Source organism: Pundamilia nyererei, unplaced genomic scaffold (assembly GCF_000239375.1).
Source record: "Pundamilia nyererei isolate P.nyererei 1_Seehausen unplaced genomic scaffold, PunNye1.0 scaffold00004, whole genome shotgun sequence".
Classification (NCBI taxonomy): Eukaryota; Metazoa; Chordata; class Actinopteri; order Cichliformes; family Cichlidae; genus Pundamilia; species Pundamilia nyererei.
The window spans coordinates 5,801,829-5,823,807 of NW_005187405.1; the positions used below are offsets into that span (position 1 = coordinate 5,801,829).

Here is a 21,979-nt window from a genome sequence, read left to right on the forward strand (position 1 = left end):
CTGTGACACTCACTTTAAAGATTTTTTTTTTTTTTAATATATTTCAAAGCTTGTGTTGGTGTTTGCAACACTCTCTGACTCTAGGCATATGTATAGGCTATATTTTTACATAAAATAACTGATAACTGTTTCTCTATAAATGAGTCAATGTGTTTTTAAGTTATAGTATTTAAAAAAAAAAAAGTTTAAAAAGCAAACTGGACCAAAAGAATTAATATTATTTATTATAAGATCTATTTTGAAAATGTGAATTCCATAATCAACACTAGGAAAGCCGCTCATCACAAACTGAAAAGTACCGAGCTGCATGTTTAGGGTGGGTGGTTATTGTAAAGAGATTATTGTGGTTTTCCCCAGTTTTGAAGTGTGCTGCATGACGCTCGACGTGGTCTGATGTTGCAATCATAAACAAGGAGAGGAACATCCTGAACAGACTGAAGCTCGTTACTGTTCAGAACAAACACTTCAGGCTGACTTTAGAGTAATTTCACTGTTACAAAGCAGCTTGGACATCAGGTGGCTGAAGAGTTTTTTCACTTTGAAGCGCACGCTGTTGTTTGAGTCTCTTTGGGAACTTGAAGATTTTTGTTCAAGTTTTTTGGGGGGGTGGTCTTCAAACAGACACTGACATACACATTTTTATTTTTGTTTTTCTTATTTTTAAAGGAAATGATTCCACTATGTTTGCTAACTTTTCTCAAAATAAAATGTTGCATAACTTAAAGCAAAGTGTGTCGTGCACCTTCTTTGCCAGTCCAACAACGACGAATAAGGAAGAGACGGGATGATTTCTGCAGACTGGGAAAAAAAAAAGAAAAAAAAGAAAGAATGTTCCGACATCTTAAACTTAGCTTGTTACAGTTTTTCTCAACAGTGTCTGCAGAGCCCTAAATGCAGTTTAATTACAATTCTGTTAATCTTAGTGCCCCAAATCCCTGGATGAATATATGGATAGCAAAGTAACCTGATATATTTACTTGAATAAAGTACAGTTTTATTTTGGATACAAATGTTTTGTCTTGTACTTCATATGATTTATCTGCAAAATAAGTAAGGCTTTAATATAATTCTGCAAAGTGTCATTCCACACAATGAACACATTTAGTTAACTATATTTTTGTTATACTATATCTTCACTGTTAAGCTACTTAAGTCGGATGGAAATCATGCCCCATGTTTTGTACAGCATATTCCTACACTGATTTTTAACTGATTAAATAATCTGACTACCTGTGCCCTCCCCTCTTTGCCTTATTATGGGTTCCCCCTTGTGCCACACCATTTAAAAATCCTGGGAACGCCCCTGCTGCCGCCTGTCTTATACATATTTAAATGTTAAAGTAAAAAGACTCATGCTTCTCTCTGTCGTCACTTTTACCTTCGCAATGCAAATGTCTGTCTGTCCAACCACCGAAACAACAGACTTCTGCGCAGATCCTCCTGATCAAAGCGACCCTTGTTCACACCTTCATACTTACTTCAAACTGAGCGTGAGGTGCGAACATGCTTAAAAAAAAGAAAAAGAAAGAACATCCCCCCCCGGACAGCTATACCTTTGGTGATATTTTAATACGGTGATATTTTAATACGGTCTGGTCACAACACAGCGGACTACATCAAGTTTAGCAAATAATAGGACCAAAGCAAGGATGTATGGGTCGTCATTTAGTAGTTTATAATTTGAATTATGATAATTTACTTGTGCTTTCTTGCACTCGAGAAAGCTTGTTATTAATTTAAGTGGTCACAGCTGGGTTTAAAACGAAATATCACCTTTTTACATAAATAAACAACTATAAAAATACCAATGCTTAAAGTTTAAAATATAGGCCTTCTAACTTTATCGCATGGTAACACCGTTTGATATTTATTATAACAGTGTGTCGATCTTGTTTCTAGCAAGGGGGATTACAAAGAACAACAAAAGCAGATCGAAATCTTACCTGATTGCATTACCTCGATGTATAATTACTACTCTATCTGCTAAATAGGAGAATGCTCCACTATTCAATGCACAGTGTATTAGTCCTTTTCTTCTCATTTCACCAGTGTCCCCTATTAAGTCGGGGGTGGGGTGTAAAGACGTGACTCACACTCCACGTGGCATATGAATAGACTTGTTTTAGGATTGCTGGCTTTTCTTATTCATGCCTAGCAGTAGGAGCTAGGTGGTGCAGATGCAGAACACTGTCTGTGGCTCTCACTGAGACCACAGAAGTGATGTCTGACATCAAGCGAGCTGTGAAAGTCAGCAGCAATGGCAGCCTAACCCACTGCTACGAGATGACATGCTTAGATTTCACAGGCCTAAAATTATGTTCACTTCCACAGGCTTGTGCACCACTCCAAACTTGCAAAAAGAAAGAAAGAAAGAAAAAGATGACTGTTTGTGGATATCACAGCGCAATACAAAGCCAAACTTATTCCAGAGTCATGACTGTGCAGGTTATGTGCCCACGTTATTTAAAAAACGAGTCGAGCAGAGTTATAAATTCCATTTGTCAAGTTCTCAACCAGGACTATATAAGGAGGGAGTGAGTGGATTACTCATTTCACACCTCACAAATGCCTACGACGTGCTAAGGGATCTTGGAGAGCCTGTGCACACAAATGGTCCACAATTGCAGAGTAATAACAAATATCTTGGAAACAGCCGTGGGTGGGTGGTTAGTGGGATTCTTGTGTGTGAAATGAGGTTTTTTTTTTTCTCCTGAAGAGTCTGCTGCACAAATGGAGTACAAGTCTTTTTTTCCCCCTAAAATATTTATTTAAAAGTTTTAGCTTAACTTAGATGAGGTAGCCTACTAGCAGTCAACTGACATGTATAAATAGAATTTTCAACAGATCCTAATTAGGAAATAATTTACACACACTCATATTAGTGCATTTCTGGTGGGGGTCTACTTTCTATACAGCAGTTATATTGAACAAGTACATATTTACATAAGTCAGCAGGCCCAAACAAGGTCACTAAGCTCTGTAAAGATATATTAGAATATCTTTACGAAGAGTTTATCTGATGCCCATTCAGGCAGTGTTGGCCTATTTCTAACCCAAGCTATTGTTTCGACAAAAAAACCCAAACTCCTATTCCACCTTAAATTGTCTACCATGGTCTCCACAGAGCTTTAGAGCAAGTTAGGCAGGGCAACGCTTCTTGACCGTCTGCCTCCTCCTCAGAAGAAACCTGGCTTTGCTCTGAGTCGGTCTCATCCAGGTCAGAGCAGAGGTCGTCGCTGGAGGTGGTGGAGGGTGCCGGGGACACCAGGGCTGTGTGAATGCTCTCAGACAGGGACCAAGTGCTGCTATAACAAGGGCTGTCCGCTACGATGTCCGGGAGCATCACTCGGTGGTACTCGTTGTTGTTAAGTGGCATACTCTCCAGAAGGTGCTTCAACAGCTCCGCTGCCACTGTTGGGTCAATCCCCGGGTAGTAGGACACAAATGTGTGAACGTCGTGCATACATTGGATGTATCCGGCAGCGAAACGCTCGCAGGCCTCCCGGTGTACAGCGTCTGCTTCTGTGGACAGACAGATGGAAACGACCGTTAAACCTTAGTTTCTAACGTGTAATTACTAACAGACACTCTGTGCTCTGATTGGCTGCGCCACGGTCGAAGCGCACCTGTGGCGGCCACAGTACAGTTGATTAAAATATTAATCCGCCAAGAGCAATGAATTAATCAGTAGTTTTACTAGTTATAAAGAACTATATTACTTGGCGGAAGAATGATTTGTAAATTGTATTACTGTTTATATGTCTCTTTTTTTTTAAATTAAGCTTATGGTTAATACTGTACACTCAAGTAAATAAAGTTAAATAAGGTTTATATGTACGGTTTACCTTGAGCACGCCTTTGAAGAGTGCCTTCCACTCGTTTCACTGTCATCTCCAGCACTTCGGCATTCTCCATCTTTGACTGTAACTGCAGCAACAAACATCAGGAACACAAGCTAGCTTAGCCACAACACACTCATCGGTTTAATTGCTGTTGAGCAATGGCGCTACATAAACAACAGCAACTTACGTCTTCGTCGGCGATAAGGGCTCTGAGTTCTTGTAAACTTTCATTGATGCGAGCCCTTCTTTTCTTCTCAACCAGAGGTTTTCTTATCTACAACAGTAAGGAAAACTGAGTTGTTTTTCCCCCAGTTCAAAGTAGCTCTGAATCCTCACATGGGATCTTACCTTTCTGTCAGGTCTGACCCCACCGCAATCATCCACTCTGTCCAGGCCGTGTGTGTTGCTGCTGATGGGGGCCATGTTTTTGCAGGCGCTGCCAGGAGCCGACCAGACTGGAGGTTGGTTAGTTGGTGTGTAATCCAAAGAGCCGTTAGAGGCCGTCAGTGGGACAGATGGCCGGGGCGATCCCAGCAGCAGTGAGCACAGAGTGGAGGAAACTGGGTGGGGTGGGGAATGCACTGTGTGCAGTGGGTTCATTTGCATGTGAATTGTTGAACGAGCAACGACCCCCCAACACATGTGGTCACTTTAAATTGTGTCACACACGATGTCTTAACCATGGAGCAGCATGCAGACATAAGAGTGCAAAATATGGACAAAGAGGCTGCAAAGGTAATGTCAACAACTCTGAAGGTTTTAGTTTGTAGTGGGTGAAAGAAAATAGTTTTATTTTGGAAAAGCAAAACATAACCGGAGGTTTAGCTTTTGACCACATTCAATCAATTTTGGTAAACATGTTAATTATATTAAATTCAGTTTTTTTTATTGATTGATTGATTGATTGATTGATTGATTGATTGATTGATTGATTGATTGATTGGTAATTTATTTCAAACATGTAAACAATATACAGGTACATATAGAAAAGAAAATAAGAGGAAAAAAATACTATACAAAAAAATCAATACATTTCAATATTGCTACCGTTCTGATTAATTTACATGTTGAAAGGGAGTGGGAAGAAGTAAACACTTATTTATATAGTGCTAAATCATAACAATCGCCTCAAAGCCACCTTTTTACTCAAATTGAGCACTCATAGTGCTTTCTACTACAAGTCTCATTCACTCAGTCTCACGTATACACATCCATACTATGCTTTTCTGTATGTGCTTTTTCTAAAATTTTACACACATTCAGATCAGCATCAATTTGGGGTTCACTCTGCCACTTGAGCCACAGCTCCTAGGGCTATAGACCGTATGTTTGCCAGTCCACACATTCATGTCTTTTGGAGCTTGTGAGGCATCACCCCATCTATAGTACTAGATGGGTCCCGGAGAATATGGACCACTCTTATGTGTAAAGCGCCTGGAACCTCTTTAAAAGTTATCAAGACCAGAAAACAGTGATGACACTGTGGAGAGTAGATCATCCCTATTGCATTAGGACTTCACTTTGCTGTGGTGTGGGTTGTAACCCTTTAAGGACACGCTTCTATCACTAACTATCAGCTCAAATTTCCTATATTGTCTAATTCATTGCTGCAAGTCTTATGTCTGTAGTGACTCATAGATGCTGTAATGATTACTGAGGCAAGGAGATGAGAGCTGTGTGTACACCATGGCTGTAAAAAATGTGCATATATTACTGATTAGCATATTTCTTGTGATGTTCACTAGAAAGAAATGAATAATTTAATGTTACTATATATTAGTAACTGTTACTGTATATTAGAATCGTATTATAGATTCTTAATCTGTCTTACAAAGTACATTTTGTGACCACATTCATATAAATTAGATTATATGGCATATTAACCAAGTAATACACCTTGTAAAATATTATATATGCATTGATGAGCCTATGGACATCTGAGCAGCATTATCTCTCTTACTACTAAGTAGTGCTGACCTATTGATAACTTTATTGCAGTGTAGTAGCTGGATCAGCCAGTTTGAAACATCACAATATTTCCGGATGATAGTGTTGAGAACATTGAGAATAGAAGATTCAGCTTTAAATAAAATACGGAAAGCACTTCCATATTGGGCGCTTGTCTTCAAAATAAGGGCACTTGGTAGCCAAATATCCTCAAAATCGAGGTAAATTTAGCATTTTTTCCACTCAAGCCGCTTTAAATGTTTAATTATATTCACCAGGAAGCAACTAAGCTCACAGTCTGTTATTTTTAGCGTTTTTCTAAAAGTCGAAGACCGATAGCGGCTCTTATTTTGACAGCGGCGAGGCGGCTTTTCCCTGAGACCCACACACTGCTTGTTCGTCAGAGAAGACGCTCTTGTGAGGTCACCGAGGCCCGGGGGCGAGCCTGGTCCGGCGCTATATAATCTTCCCGGTCCGGTGGACGAAACCAGCGCACTGAATCAGACAGGAGACTAAGCAAGCACACACTGAGCAAACAAACATGGTGAAGATCACTTTCCAGCCAGTGTCGGCGCAGAAGCCCGAAAAAGACAACGATGAGGACAAGATCATTATACCTCAGGCTCACGTGAGTTTGCACACTTTGTCTTTGTTTCATGCTGCGGCATTTGTCTTTTGTCTCGTTATAGCATAAGTAGATTTTTACTTCTGCATAGGCTATAGCTTACAAAAAAATAAAGTTTGATATAATTAGTTTCGCTTTCCTTGTCCATGCATCATGGCATTTAATGGGATTGGATTTTATGTGATTAACATGATTATAAAGAAAAGCCAGTGACTGCTTAAAGTTAGATATTGCATTTGTTTTCTTAAAAAATATAATTACACCCTTATCTACAAGCTTAAAGGTTAATAAAGGCAGTGGTAGTGTTTCTGAGCCTAAAAAAGTTTTATTGTGCATTAATATTACAACAAGGGAACAGCCCCAGCATTGCAATGCAATCCCACCTATGGGATGTTGGTATTACATCACCTTGTTTAGCCACAGCTAGGAGGCACACTGCAGAAGAGGCAGTCCTGTATACATGTGGGCAATTGGCAGAAAGAGGACATCATTTTACCAAGTTGTTCATAAAGTGTGCATGTATAAGATAAAAATCTCAGGCTTCTCGCTGTCAGCGTACAGATAGCCTTGGGCTTGTTTATTCTTTTGTCGCTGTGAGGAAACAATAGAGCTGTCAGATGTGGATACTGCACTAGTCTGTAATGTCACGGTGTTATACCACGTGTGTCCTGCAGGTAGTGCCGGAGAGCAGATGAGAATGAGCTGTAGTAATCAAGCAGCAAAGTGTGTGTGTAAAGGCAGCTTAACCCTCCCGAAACTAGCAGTATAAAAAGTCAGTCTCGGTTTGACCTAGCTGTTTTATAGCTCCTGCTTTCGATGAATATATTAGAGGAGATAAAACTTGGAAAATTCAGTGTTTATTTCAAAAAAATTGAGGAGTTTAGTTCTGTCTCAATTTCAGTTCTGCAACACTTTCAGTCTCCAGTTCTCAAACATGTAATTTAAATACATAGATGTAGTTTCTCAAACACTGATTTTTTTTCCTTGCTTGTGTAAAGTGGGGTTTGCAGAACGGCTTGTACCTGCGTTAGCTGAGTGGGAAGTCAGATCTGTCACCAGCTTTTCTTAGCCTCCTTTCTGGACTTCATCCCCAGAGTTGAACATAATTAGATATTTGGCACATAATGGATGTTCACATAAAGCTTCTCGTCTTTTTTTCCCCCCCTAGCACACTGCACAGATGACGCACCTATCACTTCTGCAGACATATTTTACCAATGCTCGTTACGTCAACAGAAGGATGTGAAAGGCTGTGTGGATTTCCATTGGCTGCTATGGCAGGCTAGGCGTCAGAGCCAATGTGTGTAGATCTATTAATACGCCCGCCTCTGAGGGACTCCTGCTCTACGCAACTGTCCTCATTTTTAACTCCCACCAAGGGAGTTAAGACTTAATATCTGCAAATATGGAGCGTGGAAGTAGGCCTCTAAGAATAGACCCAGACGGCCACGTGCCAGCATCTTCGTCAGAGCATGCTTCCGCTCACCATAGCAACAGTAGTAGGGAGAGGCAGCAGATTGACTGAGAGACTGTGGGTGGGCATCTGGCGTGCTTTATTCATGTCCGTCGTACGTCTACCAGATCTCAACTTGGCACTTGCTTCTTTTCAAAATTAACTCTGTTACAAATTTGGCTTTTGGGTATGAAAGTAAAGCAGTGTGAGTGTGATAGGATTAGATACAAATATTTCACACTGCACAAAGCAAATTCAGAGTTGCAGTGCATCATTTAAACTACTCTTAAAAACTTTCACACACTACTATGAAAAGAACCAGGATGTAGGATAAGATCTAAGATCTGAACTCTAACCAGTCTGCTTTTTCTTTTTACAGGGGCAGTCGGTTCACCCAGTCAGGCCAAAGAAGCCTTTTCCAACCGGCCTGTGCTGCCTTGCCTTGGGCCTGGCAGTTTTCTTGATAGGACTGGTGTTGGCGTCTGTCTTTATCTATCGCCACTACTATATACCTCAGGTTAGTCAGCAATTACCCCTCTTTTCTTAAATAACATCCTGAACACAGTGGGTAAAAATCACACAGCTGAAAGTAAACGTCATATGCTGACACAGCTCTGTTGCATCCCATTAGCAGATCCCAGAAGACAGTTTGTTCCATTGTCGGGTTATCTTTGAGGACTCTGTGTATGCTCCTCTGAGGGGGCGGCAAGAACTCGAGGAAAACGTCGGCATCTACCTTGAAGACAACTACGAGCAGATCAGCGTACCCGTGCCACGTTTTGGTGGCAGCGATCCCGCCGATATCATCCACGACTTTCAGAGGGTAGGTGTTTGTCTTTGCGTGTTTTTTCCTCTCATTACACTTGTTTGTAAGCGTTTGATTAAGGCATAACACGATTTCTCTCTTTCTCTGTTCCAGGGCCTTACAGCTTATCACGACATCGCACTGGACAAATGCTACATCACCGAGCTGAACACAACCTTAGTGATGCCACCACGCAACCTGTGGGAGCTGCTCGTCAATGTCAAGGTGAGACACGCAGTGGATTAGCTGTTAATGCCACTTGTGGTTGTAAGAGATAAATGGCTGTCTGAGAGTGAAGGACAGTGTGTTCCCACTTTCCTGTTGGCAGCGTTCCTCCCACAGACCGATCAGTCGAGTGATTCATTTTTGTCTCTTTGCCACAGAGAGGGACGTACCTTCCTCAGACGTACATCATCCAGGAGGAGATGATGGTGACGGGGAGGGTGAGGAACATGAGGCAGCTGGGCCCTTTCATTCACAGGCTCTGTTACGGCAGAGAAACTTACCGCCTCAGACGCCGCAGCCAGCGCCAACGTGAGTTGACATATTCACTTCCTTTTCCAGTCTGTTCGGAGTATATATGAAATGTTAAATAATGTAGTGACATGTGCAGGATTGCTTCCGCTTTTCGTCACCCTCTTTTTCACACCAGCTCTTGTCAGATGTTGAGTCAAATGACGTGTGCTGGTTTGCTGTAAACTCTGTACCTGAGGAGGAAGATGTTCCTCCACTGAGTCACAGGGAATCCAGTGTCCAGAGTTGGTGTGTAGGAGTAAAGAGAGAGTGACAGAAAAGCAAATATCAACGGGGACCATATAGGGTCTTCCTTTGAACACTTGAGACAGTGCGTCTGCAGTGTAACATGCTGCTGTACCAGCTTGTGAGCCTGAATATTATTGTGTGTGTTTGTGTGGGCTCAGCCTGGGAACTTCCTGCTATGTGAGTCACTTGTAGTGCAGTGGACACATCCACACACTCTGTGGAGGTGTTTGTGATTCGGATGAGTGATATCTGTGTCGTCGCTGCCTTTGATTGGGTTTAGAGCTTCAGAAATGATGCAACAAACTTCCCCCTGCGTACATATATGGACGTGATTTGTGGGGATGGCTTCTGCTGATTCAAAATGGACGTTGTAGGCAGAGTAGCTTGAGAAAGCATGTGAACAAATGTCCGCTTTCGATTCTGAACAGATTTTCTAAACGCGTCGTGTTTTTCTCTTCCAGGTATTGAGAGGCGTGAGACCAAGAATTGTCACAGCATCCGCCACTTTGAGAACACTTTTGTGGTCGAGACTGTGATCTGCGACCGGTTCTAAATCTGAGGTGGAAATCACAGCCATCCAACACTGAAGCCAATTTAAACCATACCTCTTGAATTCCTTAAGCGTTAAACTGCACTTTAAAAGCAAGCGTTTGTCTCGTAGTTTTAGTTTCAGATCCAGTTGGAATGTTTTTGTTTATGCTTTTCTTTTTTTGAAACGTCCGTGTACTATGTTAATGTCTTTTTCATTTAAACGGATTCCTGGATAATGTTATAGATTTGTTTCGATATATCTGTAGCTTGTCATGTCGTGCAGAACGTGTTAACCTGTGCATGTAAGTTTGTGACATTTACATCAATGGACTTGATTTCATTTCATTTTTATACTTGTCCTCGTATTTTTTCAATTAAGTTATTTTTAGTTACTTTTTTTGTTGTTGTTTTGAATGTCGGAAGATGGCGAAACATACCTCATGTAGTTAAGATATTACTTTGCTGGTTGATATCATAATGAGTGGTGTATATAACTTTGATTGTTCCTAAGCAATATATACTGTACATTGATTTTCTTCTTAATTTCATATTGTTACATGCATAGATTTTTATCTGAGATCAACTTGTTTTGTGGATGATCATTTCTTTCTTGTTTGCCTTTTAGTTTTGTTCTTCGCACACTTTCCTACTCCTTGGATATAAACGGCTTTAGACTGTAATTAGTAGCAGTGCTGTAGAAGGACAGAAGGAACCAAAGTCTGCAGTCAGGGATGCTACAAGCTTGGTTTTAAGGACATATGAATTATTTATAAAGAACGCTTTATAGTCTAGATCACTTACTGTAGATGATATCAAAGGCTAAAAACTCACGTTGTCTTGCTCTTCCTCCTCTTCACTCAGATTTGCCTGTTGTCTTCAGCTCTTGCCATTTCCCAATCTTTCCTATCTTGGCATTATAATGTTCTCTGATGTTTCGTCCCAGCTTAAAAAAGGAAAAGATTTTGGGCTGTCTTTCTGATGTATAAGTTGGAGTAAATCTGATTCTGTTGAGAGAGAGAGATCTGTGATCTGTTGTCATATTTCACTGTCTTGGGTACTGTATTTCGCTGTACAGTCAATTTTTCTTGTAAAATCTTGCTGCTTTGAGAATAAATTATCAAACTTTCTTGGTCATGTTTTGAATGTTCTTCACCAACAGTTTCGGTGGCTCATAATCACTGTGTAGGCTGTGGGTTAGATCAATTGGAGATTGGCTGAACAGTACTGATAAAAGTGGGAGAAACAACACAGCATTACACTGCCTTTGTGGCATTCTCACCGAAATGGAACAAAAATACAGTGATAATATCTGAAAGTTTTCATCTGCAGCTTTGTTATCAATTAAACATCATAATCTGTTCAGGTTATTTCCCTTCAAAACTGATGAGTAATACATTTGTGATTTGATCAGCCTACTTTACAATGTCTCATTTAATAGTGTACATTTTTAAATATTCAGCAGTTACTATAGTTACAAAAATGCAATATTTAGGTAAAAGTTTAGTTTCCGGCTGCATTTCATTAATTAAATATTTAGGATAAATATTCATAATATTCACTCATAAATCCTTTTTGTTTTTGTCTTCACATTGTTTTTATTTTGACTTTAAACTTATGAAGAAAAGGAAAACAGCCCAGACCGACAAACTCCGTGGGTTGGCTCAAGATGCAGGGATCACAAAAGTATTTTACAAGTAAAAATACAATTGAGTACAAAATGCAGAAACTTAAATTATAATAAAATAAAGTTTCAATATGCAGGTAATGCAATGAAACCAGCATATGATGGTTTCAAAGAGAGCTTTTCACACATTTTTATGCAAGATATATACATTAAATACAACATTATGGGACGGTTAAGCCACCAGTGAGGCACGCTGTCATAAAACACAAAATGACCGTTCAACATCGGCAACCTATGGTCAGCGACAGCTCTGTGTGCTTCATAAGCAGCTTTCCATTTGACTTTTCATGTGACAGCATTCACATAAACCCAAACAGTAATATGAAAACAGTTCTTTCAGCAGTGACCTACGCATGGCCGGGACTACATACTTACGGTTTTTAAACATTTCAATAAAACTATTATGCACCTAAGGTTGCAATCTAAAAATAAAATACAAAGTTCAGTACAGCTAAATATGAAATGCTACAGCTAACAATATCAGTTTATAAACAAAGCAAAAAAAGCATACGAAGTCAGTTTTCATCTGCAAAACTATAAACAGATCACTTAATGCAATAATCATAAATGCTTTAGTCCTCTCTTATAATAATGTCACTTTTAATATTTTTTTTATATTATATTTTTTTAGTATAATTTATGAGATTTAAAAGACAGAAAATGAATGTAAAATCTATTAACAACGCACAAAAAAATCCTCTCTACTCTTCCTCAGGCCGTGTTTATTTCTATATTTGACTGTTGCTGTATTTCTGATTAAACATTTACATTTAATTATTATTTAATAAATATAGATGATATTGTTACTTATTTTGCAGTGAGAATTTTTTACAACCATTTAGGATCCATTGTATTATTTAATGTTTTAAAAAAATGAAATGAACCACTGAAATTATTGCTAATGTTTCGTTTTTAGTTTCATATGTTTAAAGCTATACCTGTGGATGTGATTTATAAACCCCGATTCATCTGTGTACTCGTCAAGGAAATATGCATATTTGAATTGTAATTAATTAGATATATTGGCATAATTTCGTTTTGTTTACTTTTTATGTAAATCTGCATTTCATAGATTAGAGATTCACGACTAAAATATGCTTATTATTACGGTTAGTTAACTCTTTTGAATATAAAAAAAAAATTATGCATCTGTTAAATTCGTTTAGTCTGAAACAATTAATCTATTTTGTCTTTGATGAGAATTCTGACTAATAAGAGCCGTCTTTGTGCATGTTTGATTTCAGTCCTAGATAATATCACAAAGACATTTTTGAACTGCCCGCCAGTATCAGTTTTTAGTTCTTTAAAATGAGTCATGCTGCCTGTCCCTGTCACTTTCTCACTCATTGTTGGTTTACAGGTTTGAGTGACCTTTTCATGCTTTTAAAGATTTTTTAAAGCATGTCAGACTGTGGCTTTTTAGTTCATGGGTTGTTTTGCAGCCTTCATTTAACGCATTAGAGCGCTTTGAGGTTAGAGAGGTGCCTACTGGCTTCCTGCTGCTGGATCAGATCATACAGCCTTGCATTCAGCTGTGTGGTTAATTTAGATTACACTCTGACCTGCTTCCTTACGAGCAGGTTAATTACTTTTAGTGCGTGACACTATGCTTATCAGCTATTGGGTCCACTATTGACTTGTCTCCAGCTTTACTGCTCTGATACAAAACAAGGTTTTAGCCTCGTTTTGCTATATTAACACAACATAACATCACATCAGTGATCCTCTAGGGACAGTTTTTGTCTCAACTTGACTCGCCTCTCTCCCGTTCAGAAGTGCTGTTGGTGGCTCTCCTTTGGCTCAGTATTGACATCCTTAAGCTGTGTCTGGTGTTCCTCACTTCATGGGCAATAAAGTAGTAGCACATGGCGTCCAGACAGCAGGTGATGTTTGACAGGCACATAGCAATCTGTATGAACAGGCTGAGATTGGCCTTGGTGCCACAGTCCTGAAATGCTCCTTGATGCACCTGCAAGTATGTGTGTTAAGGAAACATTAGTTTACCATCAAAGAATCATGTGTGACACTTTTGGTTTGTAGCAGAGGTAGCATTGCAGTGTGAAGCGCAGGTCCTATCTGTGAATTTTCCTATGAAGATCCTCTCTGTGCATATCTGCAGTACTTACACATGCTTACGCACTTGCCATACTCTCCAGTTTGATAATTAATTTCTAATAATTTCTAATAACGTCAACTTTTGAAGAAGAATTTTATTGCAAGTATCAAAATTAAACACAAGTACCCCTCAACAAATACCCCAGTGGTTACAACCATTTAGGCTTGTTTTGTCATACCATATGTGCTACTGACATAAAAAGCGCTGCTGAGTCATAACATTTGCAGCATCCTCCCCCCCCTGAATTTTTCTGATGATTACTCAACATAAATCTCAAATCAAAGTAAAAAAGCTGCAGAAAGTTAAATGTTTTTAACTGAAATATTAATAAGCTTGTTTTTTTCTTTATAAAATAGGTTCAGTACACATTATATTTTTCTGATTCAGGCTACCCAGTGGATTATAAGGAGTTCGAGACTTTAAACATCAAATTTTTAAATGTTTACCTGCTGAAATAAATGTGATAAAGGACAGCTACTAAATGGACCCTAAGGTGATATGCTTTGGACTGTTGTTTCAGTTTCTTTACACTTAAAATGAGCATAAAATGAGCCTTGAGTTTCTCACCAGAAATTGCAGGAAGATGGCTAGGTGGCTCGGAGTGAAAGGCACCAGGAACGCGCACAGCCCGCTGTAGATGATCTTCACACAGGCCCGGCTCTGTGGGCTGTGCTGACCAGACTGCTGAAGTGTCCAGATGATCTGAACTGAACAGAAAACCACCACCAGTGCAGGCACAATGAACCCAAACACCTGCACACTGATGATGATGGGAGGTTTCCAGCCTTCCGGTGAAAACTCGTGGAAACAATGAAATGTGTTGCTCTTGCTTTTCCTGAAGTTACAGATGACTGGAATGACTGATGCAGACACAAGCATCCACACGGCTATACAAGTTGCCATAGCTGCTTTGGGTGAACGCAACTGCTTGGATTTAAACGGATGACAGATAGCCACCCATCTATCTACAGCTATACACATAATGATGTATATGCTTCCATATATCCCATAAAAATAAAGCCCTTCCAAAATTGAACACAGTCCGTGGAAGCTGGCGGGCCACTTGTGATTAGTGGCATGCATTTTGAAGGGAAGAATCAACAGGAGAACCAAGTCCATCAAAGCCAAGTTTATCATGTAGATAGCAGAAATAGCAGATTCAGTCTTTTTTCGCAGAAGGCCGCAGAACACCGCCAGCGCTGCAATATTGAGAATCAGACCGACGACAAATATAGGAATATAGAAGACCAGCTCCAAAACTTTCATCACTTCATCCACGTGGTCGAACTCTTTACTGCAGTTCACTGACATGTTGTTGATCATGATGTCACTGCAATATAACAGTTGGATTCAATTTTATCTCAACATCTCTGCCAGGATTTCAAAGAACAGTTTAAGTTGTCTTTCCTGTTTTTGTTACTCGTTCCCACACAGAAACGGCAGTATGATACGCCACTATACCAAGCCACTAGAAACCTCTCAGCTGTGTGGGTACAGGAACTGTGAACTTGTTTTTTGTTTCTGGTATAAACAACATAGCAAACAAGAGCACCGTGAACATTATTAACCTTTAGCCTCCTGATTCTCATGAAAGTAGTAGCAATGGTAGTCTTAGTAAAGTACAGGCGGGAGTAACTTTCATTTTACTTCGACATTTAGAAACAAATTGTGAATATATTATGATCAAGATTTCAAAGGAAATGACTTTCTGTTATTGTATTAGTTTTGCAATCTGCGACAGCACAGTTAAGTGGTTCTCTATTTGAGGTTATTTGTTTGGACACTAACAATATTCCCATTTACCTCGGAGTGTTTACTGATTTAATATCAGTTGAAAACAAATGAGCAGGTGGTTCGTCACATGCTCTACTCTTCATTGCGTTGGTGTCAGGTTGTGATGGACAAACCTGACACCTGTTCTATTTTGAGTGAAGCCATGGTTTTACAGGAAAATCCCAAATACATCTCTGACATGAGTGTCTGTGCATCGAGTTGACACTCGACTGAAATAAACCTAATGTAAAAAAACAGGCAGGTTTTGACTGCGTGTACTACGTGTCGCTGGCTGCAGAGTCCCTCCTTACAGCGAGCAAGCTGAAGGCCCTTTGCACTCAGATCAAAATAATTTGCATGAAGATAAAAAAAAGCACATTATATATACAATGAAACCTGACTTTTAACGTAAGCATTAATTAGAAGTAAATAAGTAAATAAATTTTAAAAATAGATAAATAAATGAAATATGTCTTGTAATTTAAGTTCCTCACGTTTGACTCATCATCTACATGTAACTGCAGCACTTTTAACATCTAACCTGGCGTTCTTTTGCGACCAGCTAACATGTAGTGGAAAATGTGAAATCTAGTTGTGTTCTTACCTCATGCCAGTCAAGTTTCAGTGTGTCTGACTGTCTGCGCGGTGCCAGACGCACTTCTCCTTTTCAAACCTTTGTTGTTTCATCACCACTTCCTGACTGTGCCACACATCATGCATGTGTTCAAATATGCATTATAGCTGTTTAAAATCAAAGCAACATGAACCTGCCCTGCACGTCTGCTGGAACTCTATTTTTGTGTAAACATCTGAAGAAACTAGCAGCAGCACTCACGATGATTATGTTTATGTTTAAGTGGCAAGATATTTTCCTAAAATGACTGTGGGCTTTATCCTGATAGGCTGCTTACCCCTCTCTATCATAATGGACTTTCTTTTTTTTTTTTTTACTTTGACTGGGTTGGACAAAAGATAAAATCTACATGCTGTGACTTAGCCGTTTCATGTTGATGTTTGATTTGAGTAGTTGTAGGCCTGTAAGGCTACATGACTGGCCTATGATATTACAAATCCACTGCACCACATTGCAATTTAAGGTAAATGTGCCTTTAAGGTTAGAATTACGCAACACAGACTACTAGCTAATTTGCATTATGCCAGTAGCTACTTTAAGAAGTGTGGCTTTGGTGCTTTAAATCAGAAAAGTTTATTTTGTCTTGTAATACTTTCAGTTTTAGGTTTGGGTTGGTTTACGCTGTGAGAGATAACAAGAGGTACCTGTTATTGGTTCAGATATGCTCCTGAAGGCTTGGTTAAAGCTCTTGAAAGGTTATATAAAAAATTTAGACAGTATAAAAACATGGGCACATGACTGTTATGAGCTCAGTCACTCATTTTGGGTCATACTGAATAGAAGATGAAGTTTCATTTGAAAATCTTGGTCATTCCTAGTTTTAAAATGGAGGATTGTCAGTGATATGAAACTGCAAAGTCATTAGCTAACCACTTGCGAATGACAAGTCATGACCCAGGGAGAGACGGTTTCAGTCAGACCCACCCTTTCCTCATCACATCTGGGGGGAGGTGGGGTTGCAACCAAGATGGCAATGTTGCTCAAAATGGGACTTAAGAAACCAATGGGTGGCATCATGTCAGCTACATCCACCTTTTATCCTGCCTGTGACCAGAACCCAAAGTGTGACCTTTCCCTAAATCAAAATAAATGGTTTTGTTGCCAGAACCTAACTAAAATGTGTGGCCTTCTTGGTATTTATTGTTTTAGTCTTGATCTGCATGTTTGATTTGGCAAGGATTTTATGACGGGCGTCCTTTCTAATGCAACCCTCTCCATTTATCCCTACTCCAGACCAGCCCTTGTGTGGCTAGGGGACATATTATTTATCGCCTAAAAATTAAAACCTAACATGGTAAATATTGTAGTACTTGCACATTTGCTCAACAAGTGAAAGATTTCCTAGTCGGATCGTGAGAGAAGTCACAAATTTCTTGACGTCAAGATGAAGTGTTATTGTTATTTATCCTTAGTAAAATCTGAACATCTGTGGCTTTTTAAAGAAATCCATCCTCGTTGTTTGATATATTTCACTAAAATAGTAGCAGTGAGCTAGTAGGACACACTGGAGAAATCCAACAGCTGTTGAGAAATTTCAAGTTGCACCAAAGTGGTAAGCCAACCTAGTGACCAGCAGACCAACTTTACCATCTTAAGTTCTGCAGTCTTAGCAAAGGATACGCTACAAGGTAGAACACATATCAGATGTAGACACAGGCTGCTGAAAATGAATCAAGCTGAGGAAACTGTTATTGATAAAAAAAATCTTGCCTAATACCACAAGTTTTTTTCATTCTCTTGGGGTTTGTTTTCTCAAACTGGAATTTCCATCATTATTTACAAATTGATTTGCATGAATCGTAAGAGATATGAATATAATGTGAATGTAGATTTATATAATATAAGATGTAACATTTGATCAAAATTAAATATAATACTTTAATGCTGAATATAAAGACCAGGCCTTGTCCATGTGACTTCCCTGCATGGTTTTTCTTTTTTTAGGTCAACAACTAGTTTGTTTACAGTCTCTCAGCAGTCACTATTAATAAAGCAAGATGCCTCCAATACTGTGATTTCAGTAGTAGTGCTGTTATTAGTAAACGTACTGCTATGAGTTGTCCTATGTGAAAGAAAATTTCTGAACACTGCTTTCAAAGCCCTTTTCCTTTTAAGTCTGTGAGAAGCTACAGAAGCAGATTTAGACTGTGATTATGTTTAAGAGTTTCCTGGTTTCATGTACTGAGATGACTTAACTGAATTTAAAGTGTGAGAATGTGCCCACAGCTACACTTCACAGCTTGAAGTTACCGTCATCAGTCACCAGAGAAATATAGTTAAATTCAAGTACGTGAGAAGAGATCTAATTGTGCTTTCAGTTTTAAACTGGGGAAAAAAAATGCTTTCACTTTTGGGGAAACCATATGACACTTTTTTGTTTCTGTAAATGTGTTTCTTTGTATGCAGTCATGTGAAAAAAGTATGCCCTCTTCCAGTTCTAATGTTTTCAGGACATAAAAAGTCATCCGGTCATTGCCAAGTTCTTAAGAAAATACAACCACAAATGAACAACAGCGGATAACATACTACACCGTGTCTTTATTCAACACAAGCTAAGCTAGAATGCAGATACGGTGTGGGAAAAACTAAGTACGCCCCCTGATTCAGTAGCTTCAAGAATAACCTTTGGAAGCAATAACCTGAAGTAGGTGTTTTCAGTATGACTTTCTTAGCCTCTCACATTGTTGTGGAGAAATTTTGGCCCACTCTTCTTTAGTCTTGCTTCAGTTCGTTGAGGTTTGTGGGCATTTGTTTACGCGCTCTAAAAGCCTCGCCTCATCATTTCATTTGAGTTGAGGTTGGGACTTTGACTGGGCTTATTACAACTCCGTGAATCTTTTCTTTCTTTTCTCCTCAGGATATTTGCTTTGTTGCCTGGTCCAGTTTCATCCAAGCCTTAGATGTTGGAAATATAGCCACACGTTTGATTCCAGAATACTTTGGTACACAGAGGAGTTCATTGAGGACTCAGTGGCTACAGGTGCCTGTGGCTACAATATAAACCCAAATCATCACCCCTCCACTGCCGTGCTTCATAGCTGGTATGAACTGTTTCTGCTGATATGCTGAGTTTGCAACGTTGCCATGCTGTTCTGAACTGTGCTGCCATGATCTTTTTAGAGAAAGGTTCTCTTGGCATCCCGTCTAAACAGGCAATGCTTCTTCAGTCTTTCACTGATTCTGCTTTAATGGACTTTAACATTTAACATGCTAACTGAGGCATGTAGTTTTTTGCAGTTTCTCTGAGCACTGCACGGTCTGGGCTTGGGTGAATTTGCCAGGGTGTCCACTGTGAGGAAGACTGGCAACTGTCTTTAATGTTTTCTCCTTGGAAAGGTGAATTTCAAATTGTTTGAAAATGGCCTCATAAATCTTTCAAGATTGATGGAAAGCAACAGCTGTTTTCCTAAAATCATTGCTTCCTAAAATGTCCTTAATTCTTGTCACTGAGTTAGCACACACCAGCTGATGATGAGTTAATTTGATCAGTTTGAAAGTGTATTTGAGTTGCAGCACCTGTTATCTACTTACTCTGTTAACTCAGTATTGATTTTTTCACAAAGTACCTCTGAATTTTGGCTTTGTTTAGTTTAAATAAATTAAGACATGATGTGTGTCTTAATTCATTTATTATTTGTTTATTATTTGTTCATCTGACCCGATTTATTTTTTAAACATCAGAAGTGAAAGACGATATACTATAGTACAGGATGACTACTAACTACTAAAGACACATAACACATTTTAAAATTAATATTCTGAATTAAGAAGAAATAACAGTATTAGTTCTATAGTAAAAGTTACAATTGAATAATTTCTGATGTGAGTCACTGTCTGGTTTTATGAAAAGCATTGAGCAAGGAGGTTTGTTCCAGTTGCCTTGTTTAGTTTTTGAAACTAAATGTGATGAGCAAGCAGTGAATAGGAACTGAAGGACATTGCTTGCCCATATGGTACTTATCACTATTTAGTCACAAGGTGCCACGGATCATACCATGTTTCATCATGTTTATATATCTAAATGGTACCATAATTTACAAAGTGAATGTTTTGGTAAATATGAGCGAAAGCTAAGTACAAACCGATCAGGAAAGTGTTTACTGCAGTCAAACACAGAGGGACCAGTGGGGTCCCTTCCTTATAAACCCAAATAATTTGACTTCATCTTAGCAATCAGATACATGGCGCCCTGTTGGCCAATATAAAGAAAACAGCTTTAAAGCCCAACTGAATTGGCTTCAATTTTCAAACCCAAATGCGCATCTTTTATATACAGTCTGTAACTGTACACGAAAATGTATAATGTCTAAAAGAAAAAAATTACAATTAATTCAGTAATCATGTGCAATCACACACACACATTAAACTATTAAAATATGATTTAATAATTTTTGACTTGATGATAAAATGGCAGCATCCAGCTGTATGACTGAGGACTCTGGGTTGTACAGAAAAATATCTCATAATATACTATACTAATTTTCCTCCTGCAAAAAAAGAGAGACAAAAAACCCACACAAACATGCAAAGACAAAAGGCACATTCATCCAAGCACTAACTGCATATTTGCTCTGCAGGTACAAACAACACGTCTGTTTACTTTCATTGAAAAAGCCCCTTTTAAAGATGTTCTATTCTTAATTTGACTCTACAAATGTTTGTTAATGGTTTAATACAAACTTGAAAACTTTTGCACGGTGACACCTTGGAAATATTTTTGAAAATTACTCAGGTACAATTACTGAGAAAGACCAATAAAAACCTTCCATGTACGGCTAAAAAAAATTCAAATATATTTCTCACTGATTGGAAAAGTAAGACGCAGACAAACATAACCACAAACACTTCCTGCTAACATAGAAGCAAAATCATGTATTGAAGAAAGGTGAAACATTGAAATGACTGGAAAACAACATGTTTAAAAAAAAAAAACAACAACCCACAAGTGACAAATGTGCTACAGCATTGCACTGGAAGAGCCAGCCAGTTTCTAAGATGGTTCCTTCAGCAACAAGTGGACGTGTTGAACAACAATTTGAGTATTTAGGAAACCTGCAAATAGTCAGATAAGGAGCCTGCCACAATTTTCAGCAAAGCAAAAGACACGTTTTACACAAAGGTCGAGCCTGGAGTTGAAAGATGGAACTGAGAAGCAACAGAGAAACACAGGCACACAAACAGTCATGGTTTACCAACACACACACACACACACACACACACACATGCACACACACACATAAACCATATGTGTTTCCTCTAGGAGGCGGTGAACTTCCTGAGTGTGATGACGATGAGAGCGAGGAGGACAGATGCTCCCAGGAAGACTGCTATAACTATGGCTGTGATGGCCCCTGGCCCCATGGCCCCTGCACACAGGCATATATATTTATTTATTTATATATATATATATATATACACACACACAATTAGGAAAGAAAATTTATTTGGTGGTTGTGTGCATGTTGATCAGTCAAAAATGGGACAACTTTACCTTCCTCTTCGTTGAAAACTTCTGTGGCATCATCATAGTCGATGGTGGAGGGATGGTCTGTTAAGTAGTGGGTTTTGGGGGTGGTGTCGCTGGGTGGCTCATCTCCAGACACGGTGTCTTGGTTGTCCCTAGTTGCTGGGGCAGTGTCTAAAACAGTGTCTGCAGAAAAAGGACAAGGATAGCTTTTATTTTAAAAAAAAAAAAGAAAAGACGTGGCTGATGTGCTGCATCAGCTATGATTGCATGTTTTCTTACTGAAGTCTTTCACTGCTCCTCCTTGAATCGCTACCTTATCGTGGTGGAGGGGTTTGTGTGT

At 39.1% G+C, this 21,979-nt stretch overlaps 4 protein-coding genes across 5 annotated transcripts in view; 1 reads left to right on the top strand and 3 right to left on the bottom strand.

Moving 5' to 3' along the window:
• Positions 1-2,729: 2,729 nt before the first annotated feature.
• hes6 (hes family bHLH transcription factor 6) lies at positions 2,730-4,564 on the bottom strand. The gene is made up of 4 exons (XM_005721339.2): positions 4,191-4,564; positions 4,030-4,116; positions 3,846-3,927; positions 2,730-3,522 (listed from the first exon to the last, which is right to left on the bottom strand). Exons 1-4 carry the CDS (start codon positions 4,482-4,484, stop codon positions 3,107-3,109), a joined length of 879 nt encoding a protein of 292 aa, XP_005721396.1. The 5' UTR covers positions 4,485-4,564; the 3' UTR covers positions 2,730-3,106.
• Positions 4,522-11,091, top strand: itm2cb (integral membrane protein 2Cb). The gene is made up of 7 exons (XM_005721338.2): positions 4,522-4,577; positions 6,147-6,417; positions 8,247-8,384; positions 8,499-8,690; positions 8,787-8,897; positions 9,056-9,206; positions 9,896-11,091. Exons 2-7 carry the CDS (start codon positions 6,331-6,333, stop codon positions 9,985-9,987), a joined length of 771 nt encoding a protein of 256 aa, XP_005721395.1. The 5' UTR covers positions 4,522-4,577; positions 6,147-6,330; the 3' UTR covers positions 9,988-11,091.
• A 1,975-nt stretch (positions 11,092-13,066) lies between these two features.
• LOC102215294 (G-protein coupled receptor 55) lies at positions 13,067-16,169 on the bottom strand. The gene is made up of 3 exons (XM_005721340.1): positions 16,143-16,169; positions 14,333-15,095; positions 13,067-13,618 (listed from the first exon to the last, which is right to left on the bottom strand). Exons 1-3 carry the CDS (start codon positions 16,145-16,147, stop codon positions 13,394-13,396), a joined length of 993 nt encoding a protein of 330 aa, XP_005721397.1. The 5' UTR covers positions 16,148-16,169; the 3' UTR covers positions 13,067-13,393.
• Positions 16,170-21,095: 4,926 nt separating this feature from the next.
• The window catches only part of snorc (secondary ossification center associated regulator of chondrocyte maturation), a 7,994-nt gene continuing 7,110 nt past the window's right edge, over positions 21,096-21,979 (bottom strand). For both annotated transcript variants that reach the window (XR_311422.1, XM_005721341.1), the window contains exons 2-3: positions 21,664-21,822; positions 21,096-21,538 (exon numbers count right to left, since the gene is read on the bottom strand). Coding sequence is in view for 1 of the 2 variants with exons in the window: in XM_005721341.1 (XP_005721398.1) it covers positions 21,429-21,538; positions 21,664-21,822 (269 nt within the window). In the remaining variant the exon portion in view is untranslated. The remainder of the gene's footprint in view (positions 21,539-21,663; positions 21,823-21,979) is intronic.

What these genes read in the sequence shown, in the direction of transcription:
- LOC102215294 (XM_005721340.1), bottom strand. An exon ending in CCATCTTCCTGCAATTTCTG is followed by an intron (nt 13,619 to 14,332) that starts GTGAGAAACTCA and finishes ACATACTTGCAG; the next exon opens with GTGCATCAAGGAGCATTTCA.
- hes6 (XM_005721339.2), bottom strand. Translation starts at nt 4,484, where the DNA reads ATGTGTTGGGGGGTCGTTGCTCGTTCAACAATTCACATGCAAATGAAC. An exon ending in GGGTCAGACCTGACAGAAAG is followed by an intron (nt 4,117 to 4,190) that starts GTAAGATCCCAT and finishes TTACTGTTGTAG; the next exon opens with ATAAGAAAACCTCTGGTTGA. An exon ending in CCCTTATCGCCGACGAAGAC is followed by an intron (nt 3,928 to 4,029) that starts GTAAGTTGCTGT and finishes TTGTTGCTGCAG; the next exon opens with TTACAGTCAAAGATGGAGAA.
- itm2cb (XM_005721338.2), top strand. Translation starts at nt 6,331, where the DNA reads ATGGTGAAGATCACTTTCCAGCCAGTGTCGGCGCAGAAGCCCGAAAAA. An exon ending in TCATCCACGACTTTCAGAGG is followed by an intron (nt 8,691 to 8,786) that starts GTAGGTGTTTGT and finishes TCTCTGTTCCAG; the next exon opens with GGCCTTACAGCTTATCACGA. An exon ending in AGCTGCTCGTCAATGTCAAG is followed by an intron (nt 8,898 to 9,055) that starts GTGAGACACGCA and finishes TCTTTGCCACAG; the next exon opens with AGAGGGACGTACCTTCCTCA.